The sequence below is a fragment of the Pseudomassariella vexata genome (genome assembly GCF_002105095.1).
Source record: "Pseudomassariella vexata strain CBS 129021 chromosome Unknown BCR38scaffold_10, whole genome shotgun sequence".
NCBI classification, from domain to species: Eukaryota; Fungi; Ascomycota; class Sordariomycetes; order Amphisphaeriales; family Pseudomassariaceae; genus Pseudomassariella; species Pseudomassariella vexata.
In genome coordinates this window covers 1-14,521 of record NW_024467965.1, presented here as the reverse complement: position 1 = coordinate 14,521, position 14,521 = coordinate 1, and the positions used below count along the sequence as shown (strand labels likewise).

Here is a 14,521-nt window from a genome sequence, read left to right as displayed (position 1 = left end):
TCGACATTTTTATGTGTCATGTGGAACCAGCTCTTCCTCTTCAGTTTGTGGATTTTGGAAAGTAATGCACTAGCGAATAATTGTCAGGTGAAACCGAGCAATTCAACGATGTGAATGGATGTGGTGATTTTCGGTTGACCTACCCGTTACCTGTCAGTAGAGAATGCCCTCGCAGACAACTCCACGATCAATCCCTGATTGATATATGAATAGTCACAGCCATCTCCGAAGCCTTTATGTGGCGAATCATTATAAATGAGGTTGAGTCGTGGTTGGTGGAGTGTATAAAATACAACAAGGTTTGATTCGAGACGGGTGTCTGTACTGGACGCACTGCGTCATTCTCGACCAAACGGCCAAACCATCAAACAATCAAATAAGTACTTGTGCTGTGCCTCAGGCCATGACAAGAGCTGTATTGGCATTATGTCCAGCAAATATCCTGCCTGACGGCACTCGTTGTTTTCAGCCACTATATCAGTGGTGGTTACTATGCTATTTCGGCCAGTGCCGGCTCACCCCTATATCCTACACCCTACCTAGGTACGACAATTAGTTGTAGCTATTTTCGAAGTGTGTCCCAGTTTTTTATATATCCTCATTCGACTTTCGGGAGTTTCGTTTTCGCGCCAGCCCTCACCCGAGACCCCAAAGAAGTGAACATTGCCAATGATGTGTACAGTTTCTGCGACGTGCCTTGTTCCCGGCTTCCTGGTTATGGCTCAAAGCTCACTGAGGAAACCTCTAGATCTCAACAGGCTGGGTTATGGAAATATTAACCGAGCCAGTTTAGGGGTTGCAAAGAAGGCAAGGAGGTGACGGACTAAACGGCGCACTAAGGTTGTAATGATATGGGATAGCCTGATGTTCCACTGCAGTAGATCTGGCACAACTTAATAGCCTCAGCCAAGTGTGCCGTTCATTTTGCCGTTGAGTTGGAAGGTGCCCCAACCTGTAGCCTCGTCCATACTCAACGGCTTAGAGCAAAAGCAGAAAGGAACCTCAACTTCGAATGTAGAATTCTCGAGCCTGGATATATGCCTTGACCCTAGACGCCATACACTGGCACTTTAATTGATGTTTGGTACTTTGTCCTATTTGTGTTATGATGCAGGTTCTCATTATGCCTGTTCCCCTTTATTAACACGCTGATGAAATCGTTTTTCTTGTATGCTAGTGCTAAGACACCACCTCGACATCTTCAAAGCCTCGGCCCTTATTGGACAGTTCCTAACTGGCCGGCGGGCTGGGCTGAACGTGTATCTCCCATGATTGGGTTTTGGTCCATAAGGTAACGCAACATGGTATGCAATTGTACCTGGAGTCTTCTAATCGCCGAGTTCTTGTTCAGTCTGGAAGCGAGTGGGTTCTCATTCCTGCAGACCAGTCAGTATTTACGTCATGGCCCATCTTTAATTCGCAAGTTTTGCCTCTGATGCAGCTGTCCTCTGCTGCGCCTCAGGAAGAAACTTGATGCCCCCTCTAGCCGGTCTGCAACGCATTGTGAGCAGTCACGATAATGATAGCCGGATACCAGTTTCCGCATGCGAAGGGGCTAGGTGGTTCTCTATCTCCCATGAAAATGCCATTGACGACAATGTATCATTTACCATTTCTCGACCAGCTTATTTTGTCGGAACAACATGAAGGGCCCGCTGAGAATAAAATAAAGCCACTGACGCTGTTCTTCCCGGGCCGATGCCCAAGTCTGACCCGGACTGTCGTAGCTTTTTACTGGGTGTTTGCATGCTGCGGGAATGGATGCGCATGGTTCAGAGCCATGCGACCCTGGCCTTGAACCAAACACTCGTCACCCAAATGAATGGTTTTCAACGCCTACGGTTCTATTGCAACCGCAAGGTTGACAGTATGCGGATGTATGCACAGTAGAGTCTTCCACAGGACTAATGCACAAGAGCTGCTCTGAATATATCTTTTGCCCCTCAACACAATGCTAGCAAGTGGAGCATCCAGCTGCCCAGACCCAGACGTAACTAAACCCTCGGCCGTCACGATGTTCGGTTTGGACGAGTCCAGTATGAATAGCAGAGTTTACGTCAATTGCCAGACCAAAGTCTCAATCAAAGCGACCAGCAACCGGTACTCAGTGATCCTCCGCTGACTAAACGTTGTTCGTTCTGTGCTAGGGTGTCCGCAATACGGTTATTTTCCCTCTGTGCACTTTCACCCGTTTGACTTTTGCAAGATTCTTGGCCGTCAGCGTTCCTAGTCTTCCACAACGGCGTTTCGCAGGCTACTATACTTGTGCTGCGCTGGAGGAAAACAGGGTAAACAGCTGGAGTAGCGGCGACTCGAACCGTAATAGCCATTGTGCAAAATTTGGAGCGACAAATTTAGGACGTGTGGGTTCACCAAGCACGGCCATTTGAGTCATTGCTGGCGATGGAGACCCCCTTTCGCGCGTATTGGGCAGCGTTTGTTTGTTTGTTCTTCAATGGGTTGAGGGTTGGGCACGCATGAGCTTCCCCCTTATGGCTATCGATCAGCGTGGGTCCGGTGCCGCAAATGCTATTTCCAGTTGATTTATAGTTGTCGGGTCGGCGTGAGGTAAGTCGGGATGGTGGTATTGTGTAAACATGGACACTGCTCCCCGGCAAGGAAGGACAAGAGACGCAGCACACCAAACTTGGAATAATGTGGGAAAGCCTGATGTTCCCGCGCAGTAGACAGGCATAACTTGGTTATTCTACCTGGATGCGCCGTTTTCCTGTCTGCCCCTAGCTTGTTCAGCATTGTCAAATGACTCTATGTTGTTGTCAGTATTCATCCAGTCTTAAACAAGAAATTATCTAGACCCACAATGGGTCAGCGGTTCAAACATCGTGAAATTACTTCTACTCGAAAAGGGGCCAGTCCCTTGGAAATTCTAAACGTGAAGGGGAGGGGGGGATACGGTTGACTGACGGGAGGTGGCAACTATCGTGAGTTTAGGTTCGTGTGTCATTTGTGGCCTTCAAGTTTTGAAACGGTTCATCATTTTGCGGGTCAACATCGATGGATAGGGCGTGCCGCATAATTGCTCATAGCGCCCCGGGGCGGCGGTGCAAACGCGGCGGTTTCATCATACTGATGTGCGATCGTTTGTAGAGACAGTTGTTCAGTACGGCGGTGCAAGCGATATTGTCTGTCTCGATGCCGTGTTGTCATGATATGGTATTGCGTCGGTCGGGCCGGGTCTCTAACGTAGTTATACGCTTGCCAAGCTTATATTCTTGGCGCTGGTTATAGCCCCAGAATCCGGAAACTCCGCTGTGGACTCTGCGGTCAGCTGGAGAGCAAAATACTCCATGCTGACGGGGAACATCATCCACTTCAATGCACAGCCCCAAGCGTCCTATTGACCTGGAAAGTGTGACTTGTCGAGCTCGTTATTTCGGTGCAACTCGGAGGCAAATACTACACCGTCAGTCTGATATGGGATTCAAACCCGCTTCCCCATAGTAAAAAGACGAAAATGTCGACATGGCTGAGGCTGAACTAATCAAATAGGCCGGCCAAGAACCTCCGATGGTGGCTGCCAGCGAGGGACGGGAGCTGGTGCGCCATCTGACTGACATGTGGACAGATGGAACAGATGGATGCGCTCGGCTGCTCACTTGGCCCCAACGTCGACGACTTTTCCGAAGATTGACCCGAGGTTATGTTCCCAGGCTGTTCCTTCGAGGCGAAACGGTTTGCATATGGGCCAGATTCCCTCGGCCAGCGTAAGGAGAGTTCTATCACATTTACCAAAGTATTCACATGCGTCCAGACGCGTCCAGAAGCCCCAAGAATCCAATGAATGGGGCCCATTCTTGCGCCCAGACTACCCCGCATTATCTCACTAAGGCCAGACGACAACAGCGCTGCCAAGTCCCCATTGCGTGCCGGACTTGGTGCGAGTATCGCGGCCAATTGGACTTGAGGACTGGCTCTTAGCCGTTTCCCGAAATGTACAGCGCCGGCCAATGGGGACTTTGCTACCGCTGAAGCTCACCCCACGGGCCATTGGAGAGACTTACCCATCACTACGAGAAAAGGGAAATCAGCATCTGAGCAACACGAGATAACTCCCCACAAATCTTCCAGCAATCACGAGGCAAGCGCAATTTGCCCATCCGTGCTTGCTTGGAATGGAGTCGTGACGTTGCGGGGACGGATGGGAGTTTGGAGCAGCGCACCGCATGACCGCTCTGCACCTAGTCCTAGCAAGCCTAGCCGCACCCCTGCACAACCTTGACCCAAGAACTCCTACCGACCATCCGCAGATCGGTTGAATAGCTCGCGACCACCCCAAATCGTCGACAGAAAATGCCGTCCTCCCTCCCCTCCATCTTCTCGGCCTGCACTCGTCGCTCTCTGTGTAATACCCTTGGCGGCTCTACTCCTGTCCTTGTTTTCGCCAACTCACTCTCAACCTCACCTCTGCCTCCCAAAAACTGCCTCCTTGCAAGTCCAGCCTCGCCATCGCCATCGCCAACGCCATCTAGTAGACTTTGTAGATTCCCTAGTAGTCGCAAACACTATCACCACACTACCAAAGTAATCGTAACCCCCCTGATCAACACGCCGAGACCGCCCAAGAACTCCGTGGCCCGCTTCCCCTCGGCCGCTGTCGTCAGCACCCAGGGACACCGTCCAGAAAGCTAGGACATAGCCACGCTGTCCGTCGAGCACTCTGACTCTCCTCATCCGCCTATCCATCTTGCCGGAGTGCTCGAAGCAGGCAGCCCTGCCCGCACACCGAACCGTCCTGTGGCGGTCACACCTCACACTGGGGAGCAGCGCGCCATTACCACCACATCCTCCTCCACGTCTAACACGACCACCACAATGGGTGAAAATTACGAGTTCCGCGAGTGCAAGCGCTCCCGTACGGACAAATACACGGCTGCCACAGAATCCCAAGGCGAGTGGTTCATAGGCAGCATCGATCAAGGCACAACCTCTTCTCGCTTCATCATCTTCGACAGCGAAGCGGAACCAGTCGCAAGTCACCAAATCGAGTTCGATAACCACTACCCGGAGTCAGGGTCAGTAGCCTCCCACCCTCTTGTACCCACGCATGTGTGAGCTGACCACAAGCTATCAACAGATGGCACGAACACGACCCCATGGATCTCGTCGGATCCGTTGAAGAATGTATAGAAAAGGCGATGGAGCAGTTCATCTCCAAAGGCTACTCCAAATCCCAGATCAAAGCCATCGGCCTCACAAATCAAAGAGAAACAATTGTGGTCTGGGACAAGTACACGGGCGAGCCGCTTTGCAATGCCGTCGTGTGGCCCGACACTCGCACGAGTAACATCGTCCGCGAGCTCAAGGCTCGTCCCCACTCCGACAAGCTTCTCGACATGTGCGGTCTACCCCTCAGCACATATCCCTCGAGCGTGAAGCTCCTCTGGCTGATCCGCAACAATGAAGCCGTGGGTCAGGCTTATGCCGAAGGACGGCTGGCTTTTGGCACCGTTGACACCTGGCTGATTTACCAACTCAACGGCAAGGAGAAGAACATCCACGTCACAGACAGCACCAACGCCAGCCGGACCATGTTCATGAACCTGCGGACGCTGAAATACGACGACGAGCTCCTGGACTTTTTTGGCATTGACCCCCGGAAGGTCGCCCTCCCCAAGATCGTGCCTTCAAGTTGCTCTGAAGCCTACGGTACTTTGGGCCGTGGTGCTCTAGCTGGTGTCAGGATTGCGGGCTGCTTGGGCGACCAGTCTAGTGCGCTGGTCGGGCAGTGTGGCTTCAGCGCTGGTCAGGCCAAAAATACCTATGGCACAGGGTGTTTCCTGCTGTACAACGTCGGAACTAAGCCCGTCATCTCCCAGTACGGTCTGTTGGCTACTATTGCATATGATTTCGGTCCGGGTACCGAGCCGGTGTACGCACTGGAAGGCAGTATTGCGGTCGCTGGATCGGGTGTCAAGTTCTTGATGAACAACTTGGGGTTTGAGCGCGACTCAACCAGGGTCACCGCACTGGCCGAGAGCGTTAAGGACAACGGTGGAGTGTATTTTGTCACCGCCTTCAGCGGTCTCTTCGCCCCTTACTGGATCGACGATGCGAAGGGCACATTGTGTACGTTTTCTCTCCTCACCTCGCCTCTGAAGAATAGCAGCTAACATTTCTTGTAGTCGGTTTGACACAACACACCAACAGGGGCCACATCGCGCGCGCAACCCTCGAAGCTACATGCTTCCAAACGCGCGCAATTCTTGATGCCATGGCCAAGGACTCAGGCCACAGTCTCGAGTCCCTGGCGGTGGATGGCGGCATGTCCAACTCTGACCTCACCATGCAAACACAGGCCGACCTCACCAATATCATGGTGGAGAGGCCCGCCATGCGCGAAACAACAGCGCTCGGCGCCGCTATCGCGGCCGGCCTGGCCATCGACGACGGCGGCTGGAACAGCTTAGACGAGATATCCTCCATGATGCGGAAAAAGAAAGGCAGGTGCACCTTCGAGCCGCAAATGGACAAGAAGACGGTCGCCAGAATGTACACGTGTTGGGAGAGAGCCGTGGAGATGAGTCGTGGATGGGTGACTCAGGAACATCACGACGAGGAAGAGGAGGCGGAACTGTCCAAGCTTGTTCGAGAGGACAGTGCCATCGAACTCGGTCAAAAAGACGAGGAGTCGGCTAAGGTGGTGTAATGTCGGAGAAGGTGCGTGCCGTCGACTCGGCTGAACATACACGTACATATATCGCGGGCTGGAAAGATATCCCCCCGCCCCTATGCTAGAGTAGGAGTACTTCGTGTATTAGTAGGCATTAATGGAACTGCATACTAATACCTTACTTTAATCTACCGAATCATTTGGTGTGCACATGTGGCCAAGATGCTCAACACACACCCCTCCGACGTCGACGTATCGAGTAACAGCCCACTGTAGACATTCGATACATTCAACTAGTAAGTAGTATGTAAAGAAATACTGAAAGGCTCACCTCAGTTTTAGTCAATGTGGCGAAGTACCCCCCCGAGTTGTCGGCACATTCAACTGGTGTCAAGGCATTTGCTCAAAAGTTCCGACTCATCTGAAAAGGGTTGCATCTCAATATTGGTCAAAGTTGGCTCGAGTTGTCGAGTAATCCCTTAGTAACCACCACCGTCCGTCCGAAGTTGACCTCAAACGACGAAAGTCGACCAATGCTATTCTTGCATTGCTCGCTATGCAGCCACTATAGTACAACCGATACTTCCGTGCCCTATCCTCTATGATCTCTCTCTCTTGAGGGGCAAGGCTTCACTCATGTGGCACAGACGAGATAATTCCTCTCAGACACATGGACAAGTGACTCCAAACCACGACACATGCTCTGTTCTCTCGCACCAGCCCTACCCCTCAATGCCGTTCCGAACGTTCGTCAAACATTGGGTCGAGTTCCAGACAACGTCACACGTCCACTGAGCCCTACGCCAGCCAATGCCATGCAATGCAATGCCAGCCAAAAAGAACCAATTCGTTTCGCTAAATGCCACACGCCAACTTTTTTGAGGGTTCATCAACTCTAAGCTCTTTGCCTCCCTCATACGAGAGGCGGGCCTCTAGATTTCTTGGTATCTCATGGGTTCGTAGTGTGGAGCAAGGGGGGGGAAAACATGTCTCCGTGTTCAGCATGACCCCCAACCTGTCACCAAACCCTCAGTCCTGAAAACGCCTGTCTGCCTCAATCATAGTCGGTAACGGAACAAGAAGTTGAGAAGTGCTTTTTCGTCCGGTCGAAAACGTATTACGATATGGTAAAAGGGGGGGGGGAGAAATGGGATGTGCCAGAATATACATTGGACAAGTGTTGTGTCAAAGAAACGCGAATGCATTGCCATCTTGCAGCTAGGCCTGGGCTGGCCTGGCCTACATAATGATGGCGGGAATCTCGACATTGGCCTTGATGCTCTTGTGAGGCAGAACGCTGCCACCGTTCACGTAGATCTCGTCACCAATGGTAACATCGTCACCAAGGACCGTGACGTTCTCGAGACGAGCCCACTTGCCGACGGAGCTGTTCCAGCCCACAATGGTGCTCTTGACCCATGCGTGGTCCTTGACCTTGGAGCCGGGGAGGAGAGTGCATCGCTGCAGACGGACACCATCTCCAATCACGACGCCCTTGCCAATAACCACATTGGGGCCGATGCGGCAGTTCTTACCAATCTTGGCCGAGGGGTCAATCATGACATTACCGCCGTGTACGAAGCTCTCCGAGGGCGAGGCAAGCTGCTTAGGCGAATTCTTGGCCAGGGAAGAGAGGTACAGGCAGGTGCCCGTCAGGAAGTCCTTGGGTTGACCGATATCCATCCAGAAGCCTTCCAGGTCAAAGGAGTGCAGCTGACCTTCGCGAACAATAGCAGGGAATGTCTCCTGCTCGATGGAGGTGGGGCGGTTCTTCTCAATGCGGCTGAGGACCGACGTATTGAGGATGTAGAGACCGGCATTGATGCGGTTGCCGACGAATTCGACGGGCTTCTCGACGAAACGGTCGATGCGCGAGGCGTGGTTGGGCTTGTGGACTACGACACCGTACTTGGAGGGCTCCTCGACCTTGGTCACCACAATGGTACCCTCGTCACCGTGGGCCTTGTGGAACTCGGCCAGCTGCTTGAAGGGGAACTCGCAGGTGACGTCTGAGTTGAGAACAAAGAAGGGCGTGTCGTCCTTGCTCAGGATCTCTTCGGCGAGCTTCAGAGGGCCAGCGGTCCCTAGGGGCTCAGATTCGACCGACATGACAATGTTGACGCCGAACTTCTCGGAGTACTGAAGGTGCGAAGGGTGAGCAACAGGTTGCAGAAGTGGGAGCCGGTCGGTGGTGGGAGATACTAACCTCGGCAAGTGCCTTCTCCATGATCTCGGGTCGGTAGTTGACAGCGAGCACGATGTCGGTTACACCAGCGGCAGCGAGGGCCTCGATCTGATGGACGATCATAGGCTTGTTCGCAAACTCGACCAGCGGCTTGGGCAGAGTCAGGGTCTAATATGAGCAAATTCGTCAGCGTTGGACATTGCGCCCGGCGTGTTGCGCGCATCTTCGTCGATGCCGCCAAAAGCTGTACGTACGAGAGGACGAAGGCGTGTGCCAAAACCGCCGACGAGAATAAGAGCTGTCGGGAGGTCGAGTCAGTGGAAGCTCACGAGGGTGCAGGGCTGGCCGTCCAGCGGACGACGCAGAGCAGGCTGCACTTACCCTTCATGATGGCGGTAGGTTCGGTTGTAAAAAATGTGAACGAGTGATGTAGCGAGTGTACGAAGAACGACGAGAAGTAAAGTCGCCGGTGTTCTCGAGAGAGATGGACTCGTTGATGATGTGTGGTGTGGTGGAGAAGGTGTTGCGTTTCGCCGATTCGTAAGTGGATTGAACGCGGAGATCTGGTGTGGTCGCAAGGGTCGCAAAGGGGTTGGTTTAACGCAGACAGGCTGGAAAGTCAAGCTCGGACTGCTGCAGGTGGTCTCGTCGGCGCAAGAAAGATCCAGAGGTGCGAAAGAATAGAAAGAAAAAAACGAGAGTTCGGCGACGGGTTTGTATACGAGTAAAAGTATCGCGAAAGTCGGGAGATCAGCCGGGCTTTCAGATATTACGATGTTTCAAAGATGGGCAGAGGAGATGAAGACAGGTCGGTTTTCCCTCATGTCACCCGTCCCGCTAATTAATGATTTCCACAGCAGGGCCGCAACAATGCAGCTTCGCAGCACGCACCCGCGACTTCGCCAGCCTGGGTCACTTTCCCAGTTTTTCCCAATTTGCAGCTCAAGGAAAGGGGCACTTCTGGTTCGGCCAATCAGATAAGCCAATGCCTCACGAGCCACAATCTCCTGCAATCGCCCAGGCGAAATTGGTCGCCATGTCACGTCTTCTCTATCTTGCTGCCCTGGGGCTCCCTTTGGGTCAGGAAGTACATTGATTGCATACATCCGCTTTGTCAGATGTAGCGTTGAGCCAGGAATGAAAAACTCAATTGAGCTGCTGCTCCGGTAAGCACCGCACGTCAAATTGCATTGCCATTTCGAGTTTTCTTGTATTAGCAGACTGGAAGGTAGGTGGTCAGCAGCAACCATAATCCCTGTCTGAACCTGGCCATGGGGGGCTGCGCCGAAGTGACGGGAACAAATCGATTGTCGGATTGTCGGTTGGCAGCGTTGAGGACGCACGACTCGACTTCACGGTGCAGAATCTTCTCAGCCGAGTCTTGTCGTGGTGCTGACTTCGCCAGCAGACTTCGTGTTGCGCTCTTGGATATCCTGACTCACGAGAATGGGAGCCTTCCATGGCTGGTACGAAATCTTGTCTCTTTGTCATATCTGAGTCTCCCGATTTGTTTCCCATGAGTCCCCGAGGTGTCAAGACCACGGGTGCCAACTGTGGGGGCTATGGCGAACGTCAAACGAGCTTACGCAAAGCCACTGTACGACCTCAAGCCTGCGACCCCGTTTGTTGACCAGCGGTCCACAATGGCAAAACCTCAATTCGAGGCTGACTACCATGACGTAGTACCGTGAGGCAGAGCAATGAGGTGTATAACTTCCAAGGGGCAACTACGTACACTTTGTTGCTCTCGATAGAAGGGAAGTCGTGTTGAAATTCGTGCATGTTTCAACGTGAAGAACGGAGCTTGGTGGAAAAGAGCACGATCCACGTTTGTCCTCGATTGGACAGGGCGGGATCAGGAAGGATGTGTTATGCGTTAATTACTTCGTACCCAGAACAAAATTCTGGACACATCTCAACTTCCTTGCAGATTAAGTAGAGTGCAGACTAATGTGCACTCGACAACTCCGATATTCCCCAATCATCAACGTTTGATGCTAACCTTCAGTACTGGCAGTTCAACGCTTGCTGGGATAGGGAAGATCACGTTAATCCGGGGATCAGCGGGTGTGGCCTGTGGCTGCATCTTTTTTTAGAATCAATTTAGATATCGACCGGGCCTTTTTAAACCCAGCAGTTAGCTTATCGATCAGTTCGGACCTCACCTCACCTCCTCGCCGCTTGTCAAGCAACTACTGGCCGGTACACACCGGCGACAAACTCTAATCCAAAGGCGGCATTTCACATGAAAAACAGCAAGAGCACTCACTCCTTCCCTCCTCTCTTGATAAGGAAGCACATGCTTGGAGAATGTGTGGATGGGTTGTATTGGTTTGTCCTATTTGAGTGTGTCGTTAAGATTTGATTCTTTCATAAGCTTCGTCATCATAATCGTCTTCCGCCTTCCAGAACGGGGCAAAGAGAATATAGAATTTCCAATCAAAGGTCTTCCCATTTCCCAGTATAAGCCCCCAGGTCTCGATACGATGCCACCCAGTTGGTGCTAATTGAAGAGGTCTCCCCGAGGACTGCCAGGTGCCAACGTAAGTTGTGAACCTAGTAAGTAATCGCCACCACTGTCGCCGTCGTCATTCCAGAATCTCGTCGTAAACACCAATAGCACCAACTAGTCTATTAGATTTGGCTCCCTCCACTGCTTTCTCATATGACTGGCACATAGGGGATTGGGTTGTGTGTGTGTGTTTGTGTGTGCCAGGGCAACTGAAAAGGAGTGAGGCTTTGGGGAAATAATGTGGTAGACAAGTAGAAGCCACGGGCCAAGTGCCTTTTCCCTCCGTCGCTCGTCATTTGCAAATGCAAGAGTGATGCGTCTAAACCGCAAATAGAAAACACCCCAAGTCCACCGCCACGTCCCAATGGCATGTAGAGCGGAGAAATCCCTTCCCGCAATGATGGAATCGTATAAGTTTCCGGTCCAACAGAGTTGCCTCCGAGAGAGCCCGTATCATAACAACCGGCCTGGTTCTGTAAATCCCGGCCGGAAATAGTGGAATTCATCAAATCTTTTATGGGATAGAATAGAACAGGCAAAACTCGGGAACCGGAAAACCACAGCAAAACAAGTCGAGAGAGCCGCCGGTGTGTCTCATTAGAAGTCGTTTCGTCATTCGTCAAGTCGTCAAGTCGTCGATGTATGCAATTTTTGGTCTCCCCGCTCTCTCCATGGGTGATAACACCCCCCGGTTGGGTATTTTTTCGCAGAATGTACCCGGAGGAATAAGCTGTGAAGCTTCGCCGCTTGTATATCTCAGTTCGCACCTGCGCCTCGTCTGTGTGTGATCTGTATGTGTGTCTCGCGCTGGGTCCATCCAGCAGGGGAAAAAAGCAAGGCTATTCGGTACTTCCAGGGAGGAGTACCAGTTGGACTCTCCCTCAATCGAAAGAAGCCGTTGAGCTGCTGCTCGAGTGATGTCCGGATCGATGGTGGTGGTGGCTTTCTCTGTGGCCAGCAGACGAGCTGTGGCGAGACTTCTTGCTTCGCCTGCCGGTATCATTGGCCGGAAGGCCCTGTACGATCCCGTTACGGGCGAGCATGCCCCCATTGACGGAAAAGTTGCGGCACACCATGAACGCTCTCATGGCCGCGTTCTCCTGGGCCAGACCGTCCGATTCGTAGGCAAGATCCGTCTGGTACTCGCGCCCGTTGACCAAGACCAGGCATGTGTAGCCACTAGAGTCCCGGTAGCATTCGTATGAAGGATCTCGCCACCCTCTTCGTCGGCACAGACCTATGAGAACTCCGGTTAGCTCCTGATCCTGGGAAAGAAAATCTCCTGTCGGCCGCCAATCTAATGATGATGCATAGCAGCTGCAGCGCTGGTGACGCGAAGCAGATCGAAGGACATATGCATGACAGCCCAACGATGAACGCCCCAGGTCGGACATTTTCCACGGAAACGCATGTCAGGAACCCGGGGCTGCAAATCATGGCATTTTGTCAAGGCGACAGGGACCTGATGGCCGCCTGCAAGATTTCCATGATGCAGGGGGTTGACACATGTAAGACGAACTCCCCCACCACACATCATGAAAATGGTTTCTGGGCGGTGCAATTGACGACGACGGAATCATCGGTCGGGACGAATTGAATGACTTACTCTCGAGGTATTGCATGTAGAAGCCTCCCATATTGTTGACTTGTGCCAATGGCTTCGATAATGGCAGGTTTTGATTAGAGTTCAGAGTAGGAAAGCGACCCCGCGGGTATCGACCGGCAAGTCGTGGTAAACGCCCAGAACAGCGCGGGATGATGATCCGGACCCCTTGGAAGTATGCAGTCGAGCCCAACCGTGGGGAGGGTTGAGGAGGGTAGAGAACCTCAATACCGGTAAGGCAGCACTTGGTGATGGGTCTGTACAACGAGGCGGAGGTGTGATGTGGTGTTGAAGAAGGAGGTTAGGCTGCGTATTCAGGGCTGCGGTGCAGAAAGATGATCCATCGATGGCGAGACATGTGTGCTTTATTGCAGAAATGTGTTGTTAGTGTGGGGCAGGGATATCTAAAGACGGAATCAAAGAAAACAGGACCGAGAGACGGCGGCGGGAAGGGAAGGGACAAGTTCGATAGATGCACGTAAAGATGCGGCTCTCTAGAGTGTGACCCATCTTGATGTGTTGGCGCGTGTCGTTGCCAGTTGATAAAACCGAAGAGACTAACTAGGCACCTCCACCGCAACACACATGGGGTAATGCATCCCATAGACGATCATCTTGATAAGTCTGGCCATATGCTTTTGGCAGAATGCGGTACCGCGTCCCCGTGCGAGGTTTTTTTTTTTTTTTTTTTTTGCTTCTTTCCCTCTTCTTCACTCTGTGCTCCGTCTCCCCTGTCCGACAATGGGGCCTGCTGGGTAAAGACGCAGTATATGCAGAGGCAGGCATAATGAAGTGGCAAAATGGTAAGGAACTGGAACCATTTCTGCGGCCAACCCACGCCGTCTACGGACTGTGACGACGAAATGGCGAGACCAGAAAATATGCGTAACTGTCCACTGGATCGGCTACAAGTCACGTTTCCTCGCCCGAAACTCTCGGAGAAGGGCTGGGAAGGATGTGCCTGGTTCCAATGTTGGGGACAGCAGAGAGCAAGCGAATTGTCTTCTGCAGATGCGTTTTGGCGGCCACTAATGCAACTGCAATCAACTCGAAGAAGTAATATCTGGCTGCTGGAAACGGTGTTCTAGACTGGGTAGAACTGGGAAAACAGTAAAAAAAAAAAATAACGATACATCCCCACGTACATGCATACCCACCTGTCATGCTACCACGATGCCTGCCAGTCTATGTACGCCCTCATGTATTATGTATGTACTGGACCATGTACATGACAGGGACTCGGAGACCGGAAGAAGCATAGAGAGAAGGCGCGAAGAGACTGAGAGGGGGTGTTTGGCCGGCGTGACGACGAGCCATGATGTTCATGAGACGGAGAAAGTGATGAACCACTGGCCAGCAGCGAAAGAGAGGCCGTACGAGGGCCGGGTTCGTAAGCGATTCACACACGAGCCAAAATAGAGATAAACAGGTCCAGGTGTAAACAAAAGCTCGCAGCAATTGGACCAACCAGACTTGCCGATGACGGTGCTTTGGTGCTGTCGAGTAACTCACCTAAAATAGAGGAGTCTGGGAATCGACGCGGCGCTTGACGGCCATGAATTTTTTCTGGAGCCGGAATGGAATGACTGG

General features: G+C 52.3%; 3 protein-coding genes across 3 annotated transcripts; 1 reads left to right on the top strand and 2 right to left on the bottom strand.

Moving 5' to 3' along the window:
• Positions 1 to 4,742: 4,742 nt before the first annotated feature.
• BCR38DRAFT_28971 (glycerol kinase) lies at positions 4,743 to 7,010 on the top strand. The gene is made up of 3 exons (XM_040854473.1): positions 4,743 to 5,033; positions 5,096 to 6,087; positions 6,144 to 7,010. Exons 1-3 carry the CDS (start codon positions 4,834 to 4,836, stop codon positions 6,665 to 6,667), a joined length of 1,716 nt encoding a protein of 571 aa, XP_040713272.1. The 5' UTR covers positions 4,743 to 4,833; the 3' UTR covers positions 6,668 to 7,010.
• Positions 7,011 to 7,870: 860 nt separating this feature from the next.
• BCR38DRAFT_459140 (mannose-1-phosphate guanyltransferase) lies at positions 7,871 to 9,204 on the bottom strand (the record flags this gene model as incomplete). The annotated part of the gene is made up of 4 exons (XM_040862249.1): positions 7,871 to 8,770; positions 8,838 to 8,984; positions 9,071 to 9,114; positions 9,198 to 9,204. 4 exons carry the CDS (start codon positions 9,202 to 9,204, stop codon positions 7,871 to 7,873), a joined length of 1,098 nt encoding a protein of 365 aa, XP_040713271.1.
• A 3,005-nt stretch (positions 9,205 to 12,209) lies between these two features.
• Positions 12,210 to 12,965, bottom strand: BCR38DRAFT_486954 (uncharacterized protein; the record flags this gene model as incomplete). Its single annotated transcript, XM_040864094.1, has 2 exons — positions 12,210 to 12,565; positions 12,935 to 12,965. 2 exons carry the CDS (start codon positions 12,963 to 12,965, stop codon positions 12,210 to 12,212), a joined length of 387 nt encoding a protein of 128 aa, XP_040713270.1.
• Between the last annotated feature and the right edge of the window lie 1,556 nt (positions 12,966 to 14,521).

Bases quoted from the DNA above. Each gene is read 5' to 3' on its own strand.
- BCR38DRAFT_28971 (XM_040854473.1), top strand. From the start codon at position 4,834: ATGGGTGAAAATTACGAGTTCCGCGAGTGCAAGCGCTCCCGTACGGAC. The intron at 5,034-5,095 runs GTCAGTAGCCTC...AGCTATCAACAG, and splicing joins AACCACTACCCGGAGTCAGG to ATGGCACGAACACGACCCCA. The intron at 6,088-6,143 runs GTACGTTTTCTC...CATTTCTTGTAG, and splicing joins CGATGCGAAGGGCACATTGT to TCGGTTTGACACAACACACC.